This window comes from Camarhynchus parvulus, chromosome 2, assembly GCF_901933205.1.
Source record: "Camarhynchus parvulus chromosome 2, STF_HiC, whole genome shotgun sequence".
Lineage (NCBI taxonomy): Eukaryota > Metazoa > Chordata > Aves > Passeriformes > Thraupidae > Camarhynchus > Camarhynchus parvulus.
Window position 1 is genome coordinate 69731723 of NC_044572.1, and position 23050 is coordinate 69754772.

General features: G+C 45.7%; 1 protein-coding gene across 1 annotated transcript in view; it reads left to right on the forward strand.

The window, feature by feature from the left end:
• The first annotated feature begins 8199 nt into the window (after window positions 1-8199).
• Window positions 8200-23050, forward strand: part of BCL2 (BCL2 apoptosis regulator) — a 96394-nt gene continuing 81543 nt past the window's right edge. The window contains exon 1 of the mRNA XM_030969043.1: window positions 8200-10020. Within this exon, the coding sequence (XP_030824903.1) occupies window positions 9430-10020 (591 nt within the window). The 5' untranslated portion in view covers window positions 8200-9429. The remainder of the gene's footprint in view (window positions 10021-23050) is intronic.

Sequence of the window (23050 nt, forward strand, 5' to 3'; positions counted from 1 at the left end):
GTTGGAACAAGGTATGTTTTTTAAAGCAAGAAGAATAATCTTTTTAATTGTTCTAGTTTCTGCTGTTGCAAGTTAATGATGTTAATTTTAGCTGATAAACTTCTCCACTGTTTTACTGTCAAAACAAAGTAAATTGTCAACTACAGCAACCTTTGGTGTAAATTTTGTTTTCTTATGCACATTCTCTATCTACCAATGTACTCATTTTAAGGTCCAATATAAAGTGAAGGAGATGCCTTGTAATCTTGTGGAAAAATGTTTAGCAGTTGAAAAACTCTTGCCAGTTTAAATGTTATGAAACCTCTGCATCGAAATGTTTTAGCAGTGTATTAGACCCGTGAAAATCTTCAAATAGGCTTTACTTTCTACTTACTGTCCAATTGTCAATAATTTAATCACTTGTGCCATATCATTTGCTGTCTTGTCTCTTGTTTTCTTGGTCAGCCTTTAAGATTCAAGTTAGGCTTTGATAGTCTTTTCCATTCCATGTAGTTTCTAATGACTGTTTGCTTTATATACAGATTTATTATAATTTTACTTCACCAAGGTGTTCATGTGCAATTTAAATAGATTTAATATTTTAATAAGGAAAAAATATATAGGTGAATAAAGTTTATTTGCTGTGAAAAACTCTAGGCACCTTTAAATGGTAAAGATATATAGCGTTATTTGTAAAAAGAAACTTTGTGCTTATTGCGACGTCATTTTTTGTGCCAGAACTGTAAACGAGTTTTCATATTTTATATTTCTCAAAATAAATGGAGAATCAACAAAGGTTGTAACTTTTAACTTCTTTGAGAGGATAAAGAGTAATGGATAAATTTGTTTGCAGGGCTTTGGTGTGGTGGGGTTTTTTAGTTTGGGTTTTTCTTTTTTTGAAACCGAGATTGGCTCAGCAGGAGTCTCTTAATTTTTAGGACAGCAGAGGGGGCAACATGTCCTTCCATTTTAGCAGCTTAGGGCAGAGGTAAAAAAACGTATGTAAAAAATTTGAGCATTGTCAGCAGACCCAGTATCCTCAAACTATAATGAAAGTGAAATTAAATTGACAAAACCTGCCTTTGTTGCTGGAGGTATTGCCAGTATGTAACCAGTGCTTGTGCTCTCTGGAAGTGCTTTTGAGAATCCTGAGGAGCCAAGAGATGCTCATTCTTCCTAGTGGAAAACAATAGAAGTAATAGTTAGGGCAGATGTCTTTCTGTACCAGCCCTGAGCACGCAGCTGTGTAGAAAATCACTGTATTATGTTGGAGTTCTGTGGTAGGAACCACAGGCTTGAGTGTGTAGCTTGCCCCCAGCATAATAGTGAGGAGAAAATAGTGCCAAGATACTTATTCTCAAAGTAAATTCAAAATTGCAAATGCTTAATCTTTTAAAGAGACATTTGTATTAAATTATCAAGACACAGAATCAAAGATGGACTGAGGAAAGCATATGCTGTCTAAAATGTGTTGCTGATGTTAATCTTTTAATTCCCCAACATTTTAAGGTTTTAAATGGGAGAAGGCCATTTTGCAACTCGAGCTCCTGTTTTTTCCACTTCAATACAAGTAGCAGGCCAAACCAGATTTCTCCTCAATCTTTTTCATAATTTAGCCTTGTAAGTGAAATAAGATTGTCTTGTAGTTCCATTTAATTGGGTTTTTTCCTGCCCAGCCAGTACCAACTACTCTGTAGAGTAGGTGTGTGCGTGATTGTCTGTCAAAAGCTGGTAGTAAAAACCTCATGAAGTAATTTCCTTTCCTCTGTTACTGGAGGGAGACTTCAAAAGGTGTCTGTCTTGCCATGCCTCTCATCCTCTCTTTTACTACTTTCAACCTAAGTTGCTCTGAATTGGTGGGAAAGGTTGACTGTGGGTGATGGTCTGCGGTGGGGGGAAATAATGCTGGTAAGCTTTTGGATGAAACTCGAACTGAAGGAAGTAGAAAGTGAAATTTATTTTTTTTTAAACCCAAAAGATGCATATCTAATTTTTGGAGGGGGGGGTGGGGCAAAATCTAATTTGATGTGGGAGATTCATTTCATAGACTTGATTGTGAAGGATTGCTGTTTGGGGAAACCTTGATGAATATAATACTAAGTCTCCTCTGTGGTAGAATACCACCAATCCAGTCTGAATTTTTCTTTCTTTAAGTTGAAAACAAGTTTGTTTTCAGCTTGGAGGGGAATCCCCATGTTAATTTTAAACCTTTCCAGTTCTAACTCTGAAGTTGATTCTGTAGTTGTGCTGCTAGAGCAACATAAATAAACATAAGGGGCAAGAGCAAAACATGCATGATTAACACAGTCATGCTACCAAGCACCAAGAATCAACTCCCTTGACCAAAAAAATGTGTTAAATCTATAAAGATAGCAACTGTAAATAATGTATATAAAATTAAGTCTAAAATGAAATTTTTAATGACACAGGTTACTTGCAGCTGAGGGGAACAGCCTTTTCAAAGCTAACAGGTGCTTCGAAGTTGTTAAAATGAAGTGTGTTGGTCTTTATTTCAAAGCATGTACTCAAGAAAATGTTTTCCCCTCTTTTTACTTTAAGAAATTTTAACAGGTGTAATAAAAGTTTATGAATCAGAGATGGATGTTCCTGTTTGTCTAGAAGACTGTTTTGATTGCCTGTTATTTTGTGCAGAACCTGCCTGCTTTGCTCCTCTGCAGTTTCATCTGGGAAGCTGGTGTCCAATCCTTTTCCACAGAGCAGAAAGGCCATGGGCGGCACTGCCTCAGTCACAAGCACAGATTGGTGTCTTGCGAAAGGTGACGAGACAGCTCAGCTCTTGTGAAGGCAAGACCCTATTGCCACATAGAGAAGTGCAAGAGTACTGCCACGAGAGATGTCAAAGAAAAAGATATCCAGGGCTGTTTGCCTCCTTCCAATCCAAATCATGAGGCCTATGGATCCTGACAAGAAGTGAAGATGGTTGAGGGATGAGTACAGTAAAAGGCATCTGAAAGCCAGGAGCTGTTTGCTATGTTGGACCCTAAGGATATTATCCAAGTATCTCATCCAGCTGCCTTTCCTGATGAGCGCAATTAAACCCCATGAAATAAACCATAATTGCAGGTTGGGTGTGCTTTAAGTGTTTTACAGTAGCATTATCTGCTCTGTAAGCGCTTCCAGCCAAAAAGGATCCATTCCACACCTGCAGCATTTGCAACACCAGCAAGATAAAAGGCAATCTCCCATTTCAGGAATGCACTCTGAAGAAGCAAGAAAGTTTGTTCAGGTTAGCCTGCCATCATCCTGGTTAAGAATGAGGAAAATATGCATCCAGGCTTCAAGGGTAGTACCTTTTCCTATGCTTTTTTTCATGCAGAAAACTGATTTTTAAAGCATTCTATACAACAGACAGCTGCTTCCTAGGCAGCAATGCTGGGCCACACGTTGAGCAGACCAGCTGAGTCTAAGCAATAAATGGTGGCACCTGATAGCAGAGAGTTATGTGCATCCATGCAAGTCTCTACAAGAATATTGCTTTCAAGACATTTCATCCAGCTTGGCAGAGATACCATAGATCCTCCGTGGGTATTGTGGTCTCACGGACAGAAACAAACATGAAAGGTCATGTGGTTGGTGGTTAGTTTTACTCAGGGCGAGTTAGAAAGCTCTTGCAGGAACAAAGGCATGCAGAGTAAATGAATGCTGGCATGGGAGGGAGCAGCACTGAATGCCTGGAACTGAGGGAAGCAGGGCCATTGTGGGTGGCACAGACAGACAAATACCTCACTGGACACGGCACCGAAAAGCATTTACAGAGCCATTGGCTGTGTGAGGAGCGGCTTGGTGATTTGCATATGTGCAAATTCCCCACCTGTGGGCACGGTCTTAGTGGACTCTCAGTAAAGCCAGTATTTAAGCTGTACTCCAACACCATAAGGCAATAGACCTCTTCTGATGTCATAGGTGTATTTACCTATATTTCTCTAAATGCGTTTTTCAGGTCACTCAAATTTAGTTTACTGTTGTTGGGGGTTTTGATTGGTGGTGATGGTGGTTTTGATTTTTTTCCAGAATAGAAAACCCCTGCAGATTTTCAGAAAAAAATGTGGCAATGTTGTTGCTCACTGTGAGTGCAAACACACATCCTGCTTGTTTTGTGCCTGCTCAGGCAGGGCTTTAAACAATCATTTTCTTCTCTCTAAATTCCCTGCACATGAGCCAAGGAAATGAAAGGGTGGGCAAGTCACCAGGGACCAGGACTGCTGCTGAAAGCCTGTTGATGTTAACACAAAGGTACAGGGAAAAGGTGTTTGCTTTCAGGTTGTTGGGAAGTTTAGATTTGCTAGACATTACAAACTTTTCTACATCATTTGTTAATAATGATGTAGCAGGGGGCATCTGGGAGGCCACTGAAGAAAGAGCAGGCTTTCCAGGATCCTGTCTGGTCGGTTGCCCAAGCATGGATAAGAAAGCCATCTCAAGAAAATAATCTGTCCCTCATGCTACCAGACCTGACTGATGCCTGAATGGCAATGCTTTCACCTCTCTTCAGTGTCAAAAGAGCATTCTGCAGGTGAGCTGCTGCTTGTATTCCTAATCAAGTTCCAATTCTTCATACAGCTAATTCTTCTAAGTCTGATTAACTTCGGTGGGCTGACTTACATAAAGGCAAATGTGTGTGGAAGGACTTGCAGGATCAGATCTTGAGTAGGCAGCATCTTATTCTGCTACCTAAATGCCCCATGATTTCTTAAGCTGACTTTATGTACTGATTGCATGTTCCGTAATAAATCCTGAGCTTCTCTTGCCATTTCTTCCATCTGCATCCAAAACCATATTGCCTTTGTTTTGGATGTCTTCTTAACTGTTGTTTTATCCTGCTGAGCTCAGACAAACAAGCAAGGTGAAAAGCAGTGCTGTGATGCAAACTCGTGACACTGTAATAGATGTTTATCAGCCATTCAGGTAGCATAATTGCTTTTAAGATGCCGCTCCCTTCAATTAGAGCCATACAGGTCAGATGCGATGCTTTTGACGTTTAATGTTCAGAACAAGGCTTCAAGTGTGCATAATTTTGTTTTGCTTTTTTACAGAGTCCCAATTTGTCGTTCTTCAAGGCACAGTTTTTCTTTCCCATGACTCAATGCTAATATCCTTGCTTAAAGCAAACGCTTCCCGGGATTTTTCCCTTGTGTTTTTTATATTTTTTTGTACAGTCTCAGCTGTATTTGGTGTTAGCAAGCTTTCTGGTGAACCATGACCACTATTTTCCTATTAAACTTTTTTTAAAAGCTGGGATCTATCATTCCCATAACAAAGTGCTGAATGTGGAGCTGGTGAGGAAAAAGCATCATCACTAAATCCCTTTCAAACAGGGTATCTCATAAAATTTTGCTGTACCTGCTTCCATCAGGAATCAGTTATAAATTATGAAACTCTTATTTTACTGACTGTGTCCTCAGTACACTGTTCATTTAGCTGCCCTCACTTGCATTTCTACATGCAAAATACCTTTAAATACCATAAAATCAGTGATATTTTCAATTCCTCCTTACAAAATCCCATTGATTTTATATGCATCTTTTGTATCCGTCCCATACTGATTTACTCTTTGGGCTTTAAAACTGATCTTGCTAGGACTTCATTGTGCACCTAGACAGGGTTTCTGTGTTACTCAACATCTGTGTCTGATGCATTTTCAGTTGCAGGACCGATTGCATTAGATTCAATCACCAGCACAGTGACAGACTGAATGAGCATCCAGGTTGGTTTTGGCCATTCTGATTTCCTCTATCACTTGTCCCATTTAAACCATAGAAATGGCTACATGGAAATGTCGGGTTACTTTCAGTTTTGAGACCTCTTGTTCTTTGTTCTCTTTTGGTGACAGAATATGAAGGTGATGATGTTACTTGGTTGACAGATCCCTTGTCTGCATTTCTGCCATCAGAAGCCATCTCTCAGCTCATCGCAAGCACCTTACTTTTGGGAGTCTTTCATATGGATGAAGATGAGCTTGTGGTCTATCATTAAACCATGCTGTGAGTTACACACTCACCCTGGTCAGGTACAGCCCTTAGTCCACGATTTCACAGAGCATCATCAGTCTTATCTGAACTCATTTCACTTGCTGTCCTGCAATCTCTGTCCCTCTTAACCCCCGAGAACTCAACCATCCACAGCCAACCGCGTTTCACACATCGACGGGCGGGAGTGCACACAGGACCCATTGGAGGGCACCGCCTCGCCCCCGCAGTTTCCCGGGCGGGTATGAGGCGAGCGAGCTCCGAGCTCCCTCAGGACGGAGCGGGGTCCCGGGGCTGTCGGGGCCGAGCCCGGGGCGAGCGGCGGCCGCTGGGTGGCAACAGCCGCCCGCCGGAGAGGAGAGAGAGCAGGCAGAGGAGACAGGAAGAGAGGGAGAGAGGGGAGGATGCTGGCACTAGGTATGGTGCCGAGTGTCTCCCCGTGCCCCCCGAAAAACAGACGCCAGAAGGGTTAAACACCCTGAACGCCGCCTCAGGCACCTGGAAAGGCGCTGTTTCGTACATGGCAGAAACCAATTCCTCGGTGCGGCCTCGAAACAAAACCCGGATCACCGAGGGCACAGGTGAGCTCCGTTTAGGAGAATCCGTCTCGTTTGGACGCGGAGAGTTCCCCTTCCTCTGTTGGAGGGACAGCTGCTCACCCTTCCCACACCAGTGCCATCTCCTCAGAGGAGCAGCCACCCTGTGAACCACGCGTGACCGGTCCGTGCCTGAAGGAACTATCTCTAAAAGCATACTTGGATGGCAGGGTACATTCATTCCCAGTGCCCCTTGTCCAAGAGAACTCATGGTCACAGCTTTGTTTATGCATTTTATTCCTTTTAGCTTCGGGGTAGTTCACAGATGAGATTATCATCCCAATCACCCTTATATCGACAAAAACTGGAAGAATTTATCAAACATCTCTTTCCCCCTCCTATATTGAGCGGAGAAAGGCGCCGGGAATGTGCGTCTCCCGTTCGGCTTGGCATTTCCCCGGTACGGTGCCCCATTTCAGCTGGGGCAGTCCCAGCATTACACATCCCTGGCCCCCAGTGTCGCTGCTTGGCATGGCAAGGGGTCTGAGCCACCGCTATTTCCCAGCTCTGTGGGTTTAATCAGCTTTAAAGGTTAACTCTGCTTCTTTGGTCAGCTCCTGATTGACCTCATCTTCAAGCAGCTCCTCAAAGCCGCTCTTAAATGTAAAAAAATTCTTCAGGCCGGGGCACAGGGACAAACCTGAGCTCCGTTTCTATAGAAAGTCCTAAAACCTAACTCCCTGCCTGTCCCTGAACACGGGCCGGGAGGGCGGCCTGCGCGGAGCAGGTGTGCGGGACCCCGCATGGCCCGCATGGAGGAGGGCACCCGCACAGCCGGGCCGGCAGTATCGGCAGCGCACGGGCTCCGCGGCCGCGCAGGGGCTGCGGCCAGCGCACACCCTCGGACCAAAATGCACGGAGCACCGCACGCCTGCAGCGGGCCACTTTGCTTTTTTAAAAGGTGTATTCGGACTTCGTTTTTTTCTTTTTTATTTCCCTCCCAGTTTCATTTATTTAAAAAAAATGTATTTAAATGAATCCGCGGGGGGCGGCGGCGGCGCGGAGCGGGACGCGCTCCGCCGCGGAGGGCCAGCAGCCCCGGCCCCGCCGCCGCTTGCTCCGCACGGGCGGCGGTGGCGGCGGGGCCGGCAGCAGCGCCCGCGGCCCCGGATCCCGCCGCCCCTCCGCTCCGCCGCGCTCCGCGCCTCCTCCGCCGCCCCGCCGCCGGCCCCAGGCCCGCGCCGCGATGGAGGGCGGGCCCGGACCGCGGGGGGCTGCTTGCCTCCCCCCGCCGCCGCCTATTTTTTTTTTTCTTTTTTTTTCTTTTAAGCACCCCCCCTCCCCATTTCCCCCTTTTCTTGAATGAAGCGTGAGGCGGAGCTCTAGGAAACCACCGCGCCCGGCTACGCCGCGCGGGGCCGGAGCCACCCCTCGGGCTCCGCTCCTCCCCGCCTCTCCCCCGCCCCCGCTGCTCCGCTCCGCTCCCCCCGCCGCTGCTGCCGCTGCCGCCGCCGCCGGGAGAGCTCCCCGCCCGCGCCCGCCGCCGCTCGGAGCCGCCGCTGCTGCCGCCGCTGTCCGGAGCCGCCGCCGCCGCCGCTGGCAGCAGCAGCGCGGAGCGCCCGGAGGAGCCGCCCCCGGCCGGCGAGGTGCGCGGGGCTGCGCGGGCGGGCGGGCGGGCGGGCGGCGGCGCCGCGGCCGCGGTCCCCATCGGCACCAGTCACACCGCACACACGCCCCGTCCGCGCCCCTCTTCGGCAGCGCCAGGGGCTCTTCCTCCGCCGATACAAAGCTGCTCGGGAAATGGCAGCAGTCAAAAGCAATTTTCCTTCTTTATTTTAATTTTCGTTTTTTTATTTTTTGCGTTCTTTCTTGTGAAAAAGAATTAATTTCTTAAATACATACAATTTTTTTTTAAATTTTTAATTTTTTGGGTGTGTGCGTGCGTGTGTGTGGAAGCACCGGGTTCCTGCGATCGGTGTCTGAATGAAACTACGTAAATGCATATGTCTGTACGTTGCACTGGAGGGAAAACAGAGCACTTCTGCGAGAGCTTGGATTCAAATGTGGTTCATCTGGTCTCCAGGATTTTCCGTCTCTTTGGGGTTGTTCGCCTTCCCGGTCTGCGAGGCGGGATTTTCTGAGCTTTGACACATCTTTGAAGATGTCTGTTAAACAGGAGTCTGGGAAAAAACATTTGAAATCGTAGAAGTTTTTTTTTTTTTGCCCCTTTCCCATCCCCTTGTTGACTTGAAGCATCAAAGCAACCAGAACTTCACGCTTCTGAAGACTTGTGATGTTTGGATTTTATTGTTGCTATTTTTCTTTTAGAGGAAACTTGACAGAGGAACATATTTATAGTCCAAGTAAGTACTTTACAGAGGAAATTTAGTTTGTGTAACAAAAAAACCCAAAACCTAATGTTGAGGTTTCTAGCATAAAGTGCATTGGATTAACGTCCATCCAAGGCTGCTTTAGCAAATTGTGTTGAATTGCAGTTTTTACAGTGTGTGTTCATCCGCTCCTTCGTGTCCGTGGCAGTCCAGCACCTAGGGGAAAATGCACCTGATTTTGAGTCGGTATAATATTTTTTAAGATGTATTTCAACACCGAGGAGGAAATGGTCCTAAAGTAAATTTATAATAAGTAATAAATGTGCACCTGGAAGTAAAGTATTTACAGCATTCTAATCCCTATTTATGCCGTGCATCTCAAACCAAGGAGGAAACACTGAGAAGACAGACAAAAGTACCTCCGAGACCCCAAGAGCTCCCCCACACCAGCATGAATGAAACCGTGTCCAATACAATAACTGGATTATAATTTTTGGTGTTATTAATTTTATTATTATTGGCTGCTTTACTTTTTTGGGTTCATCCTGCTCCTCTTCTTCCTCTCTCCCTTCCTCTTGCTGCTTCCTCGTGGGAATTATGGCTCATCCGGGGAGAAGAGGCTATGATAACCGGGAGATAGTGCTGAAGTACATCCACTATAAACTCTCTCAGAGGGGATACGACTGGCCTGCCAGCGAGGACAGGGCATCCCTGCCTCCAGGTCTCTCTGCTCCTGCTGCTGCTGCGGTTGCTGCTGCTGCTGCTGCTGGGACTTCCTCTGATCACACTGGGCTGGTGTCTCCGCACCCCGAGCCCCCCGGCTCGGCTGCTGCTAGCCACACGCCCCCGGCCGAGGGGCTGAGCCCCGCACCCCAGGTCGTGCACCTCGTCCTGCGCCAGGCAGGGGATGAGTTCTCCCGACGCTACCAGAGGGACTTTGCCCAAATGTCCGGCCAGCTGCACCTGACGCCCCTCACAGCCAGGAGCCGCTTCGTGGCGGTGGTGGAGGAGCTCTTCCGAGATGGGGTTAACTGGGGCAGAATTGTGGCCTTCTTCGAGTTTGGCGGTGTGATGTGCGTGGAGAGCGTCAACCGGGAGATGTCTCACCTCGTGGACAGCATCGCTGCCTGGATGACCGAGTACCTGAACCGGCAGCTGCACAACTGGATCCAGGACAACGGAGGCTGGGTAAGTGCCCAACTGCTCGGTTCCTCTCCCGGCTCCGGCCTGTGGCTGGTGGGACCCCAGGTTGGGCAGTGCCCAGAGATCGCACTCGTGGCAGCAAAAGGTTTGCCCAGGGGGTGTCTGCAGTGGGATATGCCAAAGCAGTGCAGGCCTTTTGCCAGTTGTCAAGTTTCACCTCGATGTAGGGTAGGGTGAAGTGGTTTGAGGTGAGGGGAACTGCTACAGCTTGTGAGCAAAAGAGGTGAGTAAAAGGAATGAGCAAAAGGGGTGAGCAAAGCTCTGCTCTTCATCTGTGGTCTCCACTTTCCTGTGGTCTCCACTTCTCCTGTCCACCCTCACCTGCTGGCAGAACGGAGGCAGGTTCCTAGCCAGGGCAGGTTCGTGCAGTGGCGTGGGAGGGGGCAGCACAGATGCCCATCCAGCTGCCAGGCAGAAGAGGCACATACACATTGCAGCAGGTCCCAGGCAGTGTCAGGACAGCAGGGGCCACCTGTGTGTGTGTGCATGCAGTAATCGCTACCTGTGAGGGGTGATGTACCCGACTGGTGTGCAACAAACATGGGATCCTGGTGTTGCCAGCAAGCAGGTGGCCAACAGTGACAGTGTCTGCAGCTGTGCTTGTCACTGGAGTGGGGTTTTATGGGATAAAATAAGTCTAGAGTGAAAAATCTTTGTCTTGAGATGAAACAAAGGTGCTGGGAGGCATGTCTGTGGGATTGTTCTGGAAAATAAGTACTTGTTGTGATCTGATGAGTGGTTGTGTTTCTGGGGTAGAGATCACCTCTGTCTGGGGCAGGCTTCAACATCAACTAGAAAGGGAAGCTTTCCACTTGTGGAAAATGGACAGCTTTTTCACTTGTAGTCAGTTAAAAGCTTTTCCTTTTTCTCTCTCCCTCTCTTTCCAGAATAAGTAACTGCATTGAATTAGAAGAGTATTTCTTTCCCTTTTTCCTTTATTAGTTGATGTACTGGAACAAAATGTGGTCCCAGCTGCTCTCCCACAAATCAAACCTGTTGTGTGTGTAGAGCTTATGATATTAGTGTTTTGGAGGGAGAAAAGGCAAAAGTTATACTGAAGAAGAAACCTATGTTGAGAGTTGGCATAACTCACCTAGAAATGGAGGTCAGCTAGGTAGGACCCTGGCAATTTCAGGTTCGGTCTCCTGTGAAATACAGAAAGCTGACTCAATTACACAGCACACCTTAAAGAGGTGTATGTAGAAAAATGTAAATTACATGTATGTTTCCCAGTTAACATGTTTCTCAAGCTTGGTGCTTGTTAGCACTGGGTCTCTTGGTAAATCAGTGTTAGGCTAAATAATGTGCTGCCTGCATTGACCATCCCTGTTAAAAAATGAAGGTGTTGCTTTCCCTGCTGCTGAACCCTCCTGACTAAAAGGGATTCGTGTCCAGGGATGCAGAGGACATCTGCTGCTGCTATAGTAGAGGGTTCAAGGCTTTGGGGCCCTTTTCTCAGCAGGAATCCACACTGTGCACCTCCCAGAGGAGTGCTGCTGATCCCTGCCTACAAGTCACACTGGAGGCAGGATTGTTCTCCTGCTCTCCTCTGCTTCCATCAAGAATAAAAAAAAAAATATCAAGATTCATGGGGCCAGAAGGGGGAGCAAAAAATGTGTGTGTGTGTGTCTGTGTGTCTGTGTATTATATACAAATAGGCACACATATACAGACACACACTTAATGTATATACACACATACACACAGCATGACTCCAGCACTTGGTTGTTGGGACCACACTTGGGAGAGGCAGGTCTATCCCCTGACCCCCTAGTTCATGGATCACTACTGAGGATTTGTTAGTGTTGTGGGGGTCTTTTTTCACAAAACAGATAACTGGAGGGAAAAAAAAAAAACCTGTGTGGTTCAGGGTTTTGGAGAGCTTGGCTTGTTCAGAGACGAGCAGCTAAAGGGTTAGGGATTTTGGGATTGCACTTCTGGGCTGGGATGCCTGACTTGTGCGTAAGTCCCTCCTCAGGCTGGAAGCCCGTCTGTGGAGCTGGGGCCCTCGGTTCGCTCCAGAGCCAGTGAAGTCATTCTGTTGACTCCAGTGAGCTTTGGATCAAATCGTAAGCATGCTGGAGATGTATTGTCCTGTGGGTGTATTGTGTAAAGAGAAACATAAATAATGAATAAAACCGAGAATGTGAAAAGACAGGTGTGACCAGGCGTGATTGGCCAGAGGAGGCGAGTGCTGGAGCTGTTGCCCAACTGTTAGAAGTACAAGAAACTCGGACTGTAAGAAATGAATGCCCTTAAAAGGAAAGGATACTGCTTATCAATAGCCATTTAATTGTTTATTGAGGTTTCCTATCAAGAAAAGCTCCAGTTTTTGAATGCACGTGGTACTGTTACTGTTGCTTGTTATTTGTAATGTACACATGGAAGATGTGCAAAATACTACCTGAAGGTGGCTTTTTCTTGTCTCTCTGGTATATGGCTGGTACCTTTGAGCTCTAGCATTATTAAACACAGGCAAAACCTTACAGCTGGTTACAAAGAACAGAAGACTAACATGAAGTTGCGAACACAGTTTTTGGGATCCTCTCTTCAGGCAGAAGAAATCAAGGAGGGCATGGGGCAGTGGATTTTTCTTTTCTTTTTGTTTTTCTTCTTCTAGATTTCAGGATCTGTCAGTGTAAAAGGATGCTTTAATACATCTGCTTGGTCTTCAACTTGCCTCTTCCACCATACCCCACGGATGAACCTTATTCATAAATGGCTCTTCCAGAGTGGCTTTGTATGTGGTCATGCTTGGTAGGACTTCAGGACAGCCTCTTGCAAGATCTCCCTGTCATGCAGAGTGCTACAACAGGCAGGAGCCCTGGCTGCTGTGGCCTTCTCCTCCTTTATATTTTGGCTCCTTGGTATTTTGTGGAGCGGTAAGTTTATTAGAGGCTGCATAGTACCAGAGAAGAGAGTGTCACAGTTAGTCATGAGAGCATGTTTTACACAGAGGGTAATTTGGGCAACATGGGCCTTGTGTCTCATGAATGGGCCTGTGTCTTACACTCAGGTCTGAAATTTGGTTGAGGTGTTTTTCTTATTTGTCTCTTTGGTCTGAATCCATTCTATAAGTTGGCAGTGTGTTTTCAGGATGTGAATTCTTTATATTGTAAGGGAAACAAAGAAGGAAAGCATATTGAAGGGCAGGGTGGGAGGGGGATATAGCTGGTCGAGTATAAATTTTAGGCACTAGACATCAATGATAATGGTGTCTGGGGTTGTTAATGCCCTTACAATACACGGCCTCATGGGTTTGTTCAAAACTTAGAAAAAGCAACAGATGGGGACTGCACGTAATCTGCATTATTAGCTTGTGGTTCTGGTGGCAAATAAATGCTGCTTTCAAAGATTTTCACTTTGGCCAGGATACCGCAATATTGTACTTTGGCCTGATAACATCTTAATAGTATTAAAAAAGAAAAAAGAGAAGAACTAGCTCATCTCTGCAATTTTGTGGTGCTTGGTGTAATATATGCTTTCTGATTAAAGACTTAATGGCTTCATTTTAATTTCCAGAGCTACAGAAGGACTGACTTGGCAGTGGCCTGTCGCACTTGGCAACTTTTTTTGACGTTGACATGGGGAACACTGAAGGGATGCAGTTGGTGTGGGAGAAACAACTGTGTTTGTCTTGCAGTGATGGGTTCCCTCTTTGGGCGCACAACCTAACAGACGTGGGAGCCATGCTTGGCTCTGGGCACTTCTAGTCCAACATATGGCTTTCCCCCCAAGCTGTTCAAGAAAAAACCAAGAGCATGAGCACTACAGAAGGAGACACAGGCACATATTTACATAGACACGTACATTTTTGATATAAAGTATGAGAAGAAGCTCAGGTGAGAGAACCAGAGAGAAGATTCAGCCAAGAACACTTAATTTTAAATCACTGTATTTACATTTGAACCAGAAATGCAATGCCCATGTGTTTTCATGTGATTCTGTTCCTTTATTGTGGTTCTTTATATTCTGCTCGAGAGTTAAGGCCACATATGGGGAAGGATTTAGATCTCTGAAGTGGATCTTAGGTGGGACATAAGCACTTGCATCCTCCAAGTGCCTGCCCAGCCAGAGTGGTGATGGAAGTCCCTGGCTTCTCACTGTTCCTCACCTGAGCTAGTCAGGAGCTGATTCTGCCTTGAGAGAAGGGAGGCACTTCGGGGCTGTGTGGGACACCATTCCCAAGAATGTCCACATTCCAAAGCGGGCCCAGCTGCTGTCACTGAGGTGCCATCCTCCCCTGCAAAAGCATCTGAGGAGAAGTCCCCACTTTTCCTGGCAGCTCCTTAGTTTAGGTCTCTCCTGAGCTTTGGCAATGAGACTTTCTCCAGCCTGGCACTGAGGTGTCATGTCTCCAACATCTCTGGAGAGTCCAGATGGCTGCTGATTTTGCTGGGATGTCTTCCCCGCTGGCAGCAGGGCTCCTTCTAATTCTACAGGCGTGAGATTTCATTTGGTGTAGGAGGCAGAACTAGGGTGTCTAGTTCTTGCAGTCTAATGTGTTTTCTCAGGCAGCTGTCCACAGCCAAATGAATAAGCACTTCTTGGATGAGCAACAAGACCCCAGCTTTCTCTTCTCCTGAGCTGACTGTCCTAATCACTGAGCTACCTCTTTTATTTTGTGCCTATTAAATAATTAATTTTCTTTGTTTGGTGGCACACCTTGGAAAGGAAGGATCTCTGTGCCCTGCAGTGGTCCTTGGCTGTGTCATGAAGGTGAGGGATGGCAGAAGCATCTGCCTCAAGGACAGAGCCTAGAGACCATGGATCACTGTGGCACAGGGCCCTTCCAGAGCTCGTGCATGGGGCACTGACCAAAATCCCATCCCTCTTGGGCTCTGGATTTGGGCTGGTCTGCCAGGCACCCTCCTGCACAACACCCTGCTTCTTGTGCAAGTCCCAAGCAAAAGCCTCTTGCTCTTTCAGCACAGGACTTCACCTGGCTTGCAGAGGGATGCCAGGTGCTTTGCCAAGGAGAGCATGGAGCAGAGGAGCTTTGACTTTCTTCAGCGGCGACGCGCGGCCTTGTAACGACTCAATCCCCAGTGGGGCTAACCCCAAGTCACTGTTTGACTGGTAAAGGAAACTATCTGAAATCCACTCAGTTAAATAAGTGAATTGGCAGTTTCAAGTGTTGCACCTTTTAAGTCCTTTGCCAGTTTTTGTGGCTTTGTGGGTTTATAATCAAATTCTCAAAATATTATCAAAATATTTTTCTTTTTGCTGTTGCTGAAGAGAAAGAAATTCGTTCTGCAGAGGATCTGTGCCGAAGCAAGGAGAAGAGCTAGGGCAGAAAGAGAAAATGATTGTGGTTCTCTAGTCCCTTTCATTTATAATAGCTTTCTCTGTAACTTGCAAAAACAGTGGGCTGCATATTTTCTCAGAAGTCTGGTTTTTTTCTAAAAAACCAAAAAAAATCTATTGACTGTGACCTTTAAAATTTCAGAACCAGGGGTCTCACTTCTGGAGATGATGTCATTTGCCTTGATCTTGCAAAGAACTGTAAAGTTCAAACAGCAATCCTATTAAAAAGTTTTACTTTACTTTCAATATCGAGAAATAAGTTTGTTCTGTGCCTGCACTAACACAGGCATCTCCCGAGCTGCTGTGTTCGCTCTGCTGGACAGTAAGGAGCTTAGTTTTTCGAGTATGTAGCTTGAAATTCAGAGTCGGTAATCCATGGAGAAAATCCAGTTGAATTTTTCTGCCGAGGCACAGGCGTTCCTCCGATGGCAAAGCGCAGCTCTAGCAGGAGAATCACAAGACCTATGCAGTGATGTGTGAAATTGCATGTGGAGCAGAAGCATTTTCCCAGCGGCCAGATCCCAGGGCCCGGGCTTCCTAAGGCAGCATGGGAACTTTGTACTGCATGGCCAGCAAACATTGAGCCCTGGTGCTCAATACAGGTGTCCTTGATGACAGAGAGGGTCATCTCTCAGCAGGTTGGACCTGGCATGGTGGAGAGGTGGATGCAGAAACGGGAGTGGCGCTCAGGTGTCGCTCTGAAACCTCTGCTGTGGTTTTGGTCTCGTGTGGTGGTTTGTGCCTGGTGCACAGAAAGCCAGACTTGTGCTCTGCCATCGCCACCAAGGGGTGCTGGGCTGGGGCTTGGGCTAAGGGTGGCTGAAGTGGTGGCTCTCTGCTTGCTGGTGCAGGATGCCAGCAGTCATGCTGTGTCCTTGTCTCTCCCATCTTGCTCTGCAGCCCCCTCACTGAACTAACCCAAAGCCTCTTATCACCATGGTACTGCCCCAGGGCTCTGGCAAGGCAGTGGTCACTGGCTTCTGACCTGAGGTCTGGGTAGCCCCAAACTGGGTCAGCAGCCTGGGCAGTCATGGAGCTAAAAAACAGTGCAAAAGATCTGATTGAATAATGACTATCCTGTTAGCAAAGAGGATTTTTACTTCTCGCCCGATTCATTTCCATCCGTTTTGGTGATCAGAGTTATGCTGAGGCGTTCTGGTTCTTTACCTGTTTTTGCTTTCTGCTTCAAGGTGGAGCAGCAGTCCTCAGCTTCCTGACTGCCCCTTCCATCCCTGCTGCTGGCACTGGGTGCTGGGCAGGGTGGCAGGGTGCTGGGCGCTGCCTCCTGGCCCTCAGGAACTATGTGTGCCAGCTCTGGCCTTGCCCTGCCCGCCTCCATCCTTGTTTTATTTTCCTTCACACCCTTGGAGGGTGGAGCCCAGGCCTGTTTGGTTTGCTGTTTTTTTAAAAATAATTTATTTATGAACACCTTGTGGCTGCCCTCCTGCTGATTTAGTAATAATAATAACAACATTTGTTACTCAGTGGCAGCAAAATACTGATTATTTCTAAGGGCAGTACCAGCCTGTTTTATTTTCCATTTCATATATAATAATAGGATGGATGAAGGTGTGCGATGCCATAAATCTTCTCTTCCCCAGCAGGATAACATCCAGGCCCTGGCAAACATGAATGCTGATGACAGATTTGAGGGATTTTTATTTTACTCTGGCTTTCAGTCTCATTAACAATCTGATGGCTTTTTTTTTTACCTTTTTTTTTCCTTTTGGCTCCCAAAAGACTATGAAACCAGATAACTTTTCCAAATGCATCTGAAAGTCTGGAATTTATTTTCTGTTATTTTATCTTAATGTTAGTTTGCTGTCATAATTATTGTATATTGATAGACTTTGCAAAATTCCCCCTTGCTGGAAAGTTCCTTGCCAGTTTCTGGATTTTACAGTTAATGAGTAAGAAAACAAATCTGATGTTAGAAAGTGTTGCCATTGACTTCAATAGGAACAGGAAGAGGCACTTAATTGGACAATTGTAGTTGTGTTTACTTTTTATATACCGCAAGAAAAATAAGATCAAATGAAAAAGCCACAGGTTTTCAGCTAATAGAGAAAACCAGCCTTTTCTGCAACACATGATTAACCTTTGGAAGTTATTTTCATGGGAAAGCTGTGAGTGAAAGTACTGAGTTGCATTCAGTAAAGATTTAGATATTTATTTATAAGAGTAAGGAAAACATCTGTGCTGCTGTTTGAGTCAAATTGCTGGAAAGGGCAGTCATACACCTTGGGGTAAATATAACATCAGCTGCTGAAATCAGATCACCAGGTGCTGAGTGTAGAGCTTTCTCCAGGTAATGATATTTCAAAATTATCAATTTCATTACTTCTCCCCCAGAGCACCTGGTGTTGGTTGGTGACTGGGGATACTGGGATAGATGCACTGCTGGTCTCATCCATCCAGGGAAAACTTACTCCTGTATGTGTTTTATTAAGGTAATTGTAAATGCATTTGATGTGTTTCTAAGAGCACCCACATCACAGAATTTACTTGTGTGCTGACTGGAGTTCTGTTATGCATTGCCATTTCTCATTTACAGTTGCAAGCCAATCTTCCTTGTATTTGTCATCGAAGTTCTGCAGAAAGAACCAGGCGCTGGGTTTGCCTGTGGTTTGACTCCATGATCTTAGAGGCCTTTTCCAACCTAAATGATTCTGTGATTCTATGATTTTGAGTTAGTTGAAAGAAATAATCTGCATCCTTCAGTGCATACGTAATTTTATTGCTATTTTATTTAGGAAGCATAAAAAGAATGATTCTGCTTTGCTGATTGAAAAGGCAGCTCAGTGGGTTTCAGGACACTTCAGTGAGTAATGTAAGAATGTGGGCCAGGTACAATTAAAAAGGAAAGGCCTCATTTTACCCCGCATAGTGACTGAAAGAGGCCATCACACAGTTGTTTGAGAAAGTAACTAAGAGTCAAAACTTAACTTCCTCTTCTTGCTCCAGTACTGAGTACATGATAGGAAATGGGGCAAATCACTAATATCTCTCTTTTTCAGTTAACCCATATATGAAATAGGTATTCTTGCTATACAGCACAAAAGGTATGGGAAATTTGTTGTTGCCCATCATGCTATCATGAATTGAGCTGATGGTCTATAATTAAAAAAAAAAGAGTGATACAAGGTACAATTTTGAGCAAAGTGTCCAGTTTAGTAATTTTAGATCTTAGAATAAAGCTCAAATCTGTAGCATTATATTTTGTCATTGCTGGAGCTTGCTAGCCTGGGAAAGAGCAAAGTGAGTCAGATTGTGAAAGTATCTTGGGTGAGATTTGAGTGGAGAGGAGATAAAAGAAGGGAAAATAGTTAAATGGAAATTAGGCTTGAACTTTTTCAGTTCCACTGTTTGGATGTTTAGCAATCCTTGCGATGGAAGCAGATTAAAAGGATGGGTTTCAGGTATTGATTTCTAGTTTTTATGTAGGGGAAGGGTGAGCAGTGAGAAATGGCAAGTGACAGTATTTGTGTTTTCCTTTAAGTATCAAACACAGTTCATTTGGTGTTTCAAGAAGGAATTTGTCTTTCCTTTTCTACTGCCACTGTATGAAAAAGCTGTCTGTGGCACTTCAGGAGTAGCATAGGTATTTTAATGCACCTGTAGGAGGTATCTTTATACACTTGTATTCTTGTGGTTCCATTCACAAGATTCATTAAATGTTCAGATGCAACCAGCAAAAGCAATTTAAAATATTTTTTTAAAAAGTGAGTAGTAATCAAACCTTTTGGCTTAACCATGAGCTTGAAGTTACTCTTAAATATCTTGCTGAACTGAGGCTTAGAAGACAAAATGCTTGTTGTGTGCCTTGGAGAGGCTTGCATGAGTCACTAGAAAGATGGAATAAGACCACAGACAGCAGACCAGTGAAATCTATGGGACAGTCCGGTAGCCTGTTTTTGTGATGGAATAACTCTTGCAGGCTTTTCTCTAACAGAATGAGCTCCTTTCTTAAGAATATTCTTCACATGTTCAGACTTGTTATAAGATGTAGTAGAGGATCCTATTTCTAATCTCCTGTTTTTAATAGAGAAAAAGTAATTAGAAATAAATCAAAGATAAATACTCTAGCAAATGAGTTGGCATTTCCATTAGCAGAATAAGGTGGTCAGTGCTGTTGAGGTTTCATTCTCAAGAATGAACTCACAGCTTAAGTAAAAAAAAGATGCTAAAAAACTGTAGTAATGACTCCCTCGTTCATAACTGAAGCAAATTCTACACTGTGCTCCAACTGCCTGCAAATTTTTTGCTCAAGTCAGACACATCCAAAGCCCCTCTCCTGAAGTGATCTGGCACATCACATTAAATCACACTCTCCAAATGTCTAATCCTCTGTCTGCTGCTGGATGCGCAAGGTCCCAGATATAACTGAGAAGGAATCCTAATGCCTGAGTTATTTCCAGATTCCAGCTTGACCCATTCCTTTCTCTCTTTTCCCGATCTGCAGTAATTAGCAGCGCTGTTGTGGAGCTTGGCTGAGGGAAAGGCTTTGCTCCTCACGGGGCCGGAGTGCCGCAGCAGGGCGCCCTGACAAGGGAGAAAATAAACCAATCTCTTGAAATGTCAGGTGGCAATCAAGGCTGCAAGTAAATGAGCCGGCCTGGAGTCTGTTCAGGCTTCTGCAGTAGCTCATAGCTGTCTGAAAAAGATCCTTGCAGTAGAAAATCCATGTATTTGGCTCTGGACTGAATGTGTGGAATCCTTGCCCGTTTGGAGTCAATAGCTATTTTTTTTCAGTGTGGGTGCTAGAACTGGTGGTGTCTAGCCTCACACAGCAGTGAGCATGCGGACAGACCCAGAAAGGGATCAGTGAAGTGTTGTGCAGAGCCCTGGTTACAGTGGGTGGTTGGGCTCAGCTGTGCAGTGGTGGAAAACTGGAGCAAGGCTGCCTCTGGCTTTTCCTTGCAAGTGCTTTTCGGCCTCCCCAGGCATCCTCATTGAAAGGGGAGCCTGGGGTGCCACACACATCTTTCTGACTGCCTGTGTGGGACAGGGGTGTTAGTGTCCCATAGGACCACAACAGCTTTCTAGAAATTGGTCCTGCTCAGCTTGGCCAGTGGAGATGTTCCTCAGCCCCAGGGGCAAGCTGGGGAGCCTCCCTGATGCTCTAGGAGCATGAGAAGGGGCCTTTCCACTCTGCTCTCAGTCTGGGTGGCACAGGTGCTGGGGAATCCTGTACCTTTTTTCATACCTATTGAAGTGGATTCTTTCACAAGAAAATAGTATATTTATTTTGCAAGGAACTGTTTTTTTTCCTGCCTTTTTAAAGAAAACAATTATTTTCCCCAATGCAGTGAGAAGGATGCTTGTGACATGGAAGTACATCCTGCAGGCTGGGACTTCTGTGGGAGTTCAATGGACCAAAGGAAGAGGCAGCACTGGCACGCTGTTAGACTATGCAAACTGGCCTAGGGTTTGTTTTAGAAAACTTGCTTGCTTTTTTTTTCCCCCTGTCTCTCTACTCCCTTCTTTTCCCCCCTGCAGACACAATACATCATTCTTGCAAACGCAACTGTTTAACTTTAATAACTGGCCTAGAGCAAAAACTGACAGTGGGAGAGGAGCTGTTTGGTTTGCACTTGCTGACAGCTGGAATAAACTACCTGTTCTTTTGGAAGGGATGGACAGGCAGCTTGTTTGGTTTTCAGGAGACTTTGATCCCTAAAGAAACTCCTCTTAACAAAAGGAAATAATGACTGGAACTGTGGCAGCTCAGTGTTACTGACTGCTCTTTATTTGTAAGGCTCCAAGTTCGATGGGAAAGCACTGTGTGCAGATGTCCCTTGCCTCTGTACTTCAGACCTTTCTGCTGAGAGCAACTCCTCATCCTCAAAGATCACTGTCACCAGTGCCTTGGGAGAGACCCAGCGTCCCGCTAAAATCAGTTTTCTATGATCAAGGTCCCCATCAGGCTGGCTTGACAGGAGCTCTTCAGAGTAGTTAAATGGCTTGGGTTCTCAAAACCCTGCCTTGAAGCAATGAAGGCTGAATGATTAAGTTAGAGATTAAATAATTTTGCAATGAATGGTTTTACCTCTGGCTCCTTAAGAAAGTCAGCCTTCTTACTTTGCCAGGTCTCAGAAGAAAATGGCAGCAGTCCCATTTCCTCTTCTCTTCCCTCAGGGCCTGCCACCCTTTTTATTTTTATTTTTTTCCTCCCAGGGCCATTAGACAACATGCAAATTATTGTTAATAGGGCCAGAACAATACTGCATTCCCAGTGGGATCGTTAGGGTCTAAGCCACTGTGTGCCAGCCCTCAGTGTGACACTAATTTTGGCCATGTCTGCCCCAGGGTTTGGAGGTCAAGCGGAAGGGGGCTGTTGGGCACAAACCCAAGCAGGACCTGTCCCTGCAGTGGGCTCTGGCCAGCCTGTGCCTTCTTCTGACCCCCTGGTAAGGCTGGTGTGCCACAAGGCACTGGCTCCTTCCTCCAGCTCTCCTGCAGCCTTACTGAGGGTTCCTCAGAGGGGACAAGTCCTCCCCTGCACAGGGACCTTGCCCCCTGAGCTTTGGCGCAGTCTCCAGAGGACAGGGACAGGTTGGGGGAGCTGAGGAGAGGATGCTCTACCCCCACATTTCCTTCCTCTGCCAGGCCCGTCCTCCCAGGAACCCTGAGAGTCCTCCCATGGAGGAACAAGTTGGCAATTAATCTTTCAACATTGGCTTTGGAAACTACATGGACTGTGTACCACAGCTCAGAGGGAAAGGAAGGGCAGCTGCCTTCAGGCCTTAGCCTTGAGCTGGGCTCTGTCTCTTGCCTTTGCTTTAAAGTCATGGGATTTTGCCATTGGAACTGTCGGCAGGGGGATTAGGGCATTTGCAAGACTCCTTTTGTAACACATTTTACAGGGAAGTGGTTGTAACTGTATTTGAAAGTGAATGTAGGGGACAAATAAAAAGTATGTCTGACATCACTGACTGAAGTAAAAGTAGGGGGAATTGGATGTCTCTGTCAAGACTGGGATTGCAAGTTCCTTTTCTCCTGCAAGGCTTGCTGAGGGATGGTTGTGCCTGCTGCAGGGCAGAGGCTGAAATCCCCAGCTCCATTGCACTTTGGCAAATGGCAAGACCTTATCATGTCTTCACCCTAGGTTTTGGTGGATGAACAAAATAAAAAAGGAATGCGTTAGATTTTATAAAATACTTCCAAGTAGTAGTTTGGCTGGGCTTTTTTTCCCCCCTTCTCTCTCTTTTTGACCTTGGCAAGGATTCTGTGTGCTCCCCAATTCTGGGAATTCAGGTGTGCTTACCTTTGAAAGGTAGCAATAGCCTTGCTGAAGTCTCTGACTTCCAGGGAAGCAGAATGAGAGGGCTCAAGCAGAAAGTGAAACTCTTTAAAAACACAAATGCGACAGAGCAGCTTTCTTTCATTTTCCCAACTAAGCATAATGCAAAAAAGTAAACAGTTGGCACAAATTACTAATACAGGTTTGCCAGGGGGCTGATCAAAACCACACTGAATTCAGTCGTATGTTTTGCATGAAGTTCAACAGGTTTTTTGCATCAGACTCGTTGCAAGGTAGAGAAGGATATTTTTTGAAAGAAAAATGCCATTTGAAAAAAATGTGGAAAATTCTCCTGCTCTACCTCCTACATGTTTCTATTGTCAAACAGTCACTGATCTTATTTTAGACTTGACCTTCGTGTTCTTTCCACAGCACACAGGCTGAATGACATGTTATTCAAGTTCT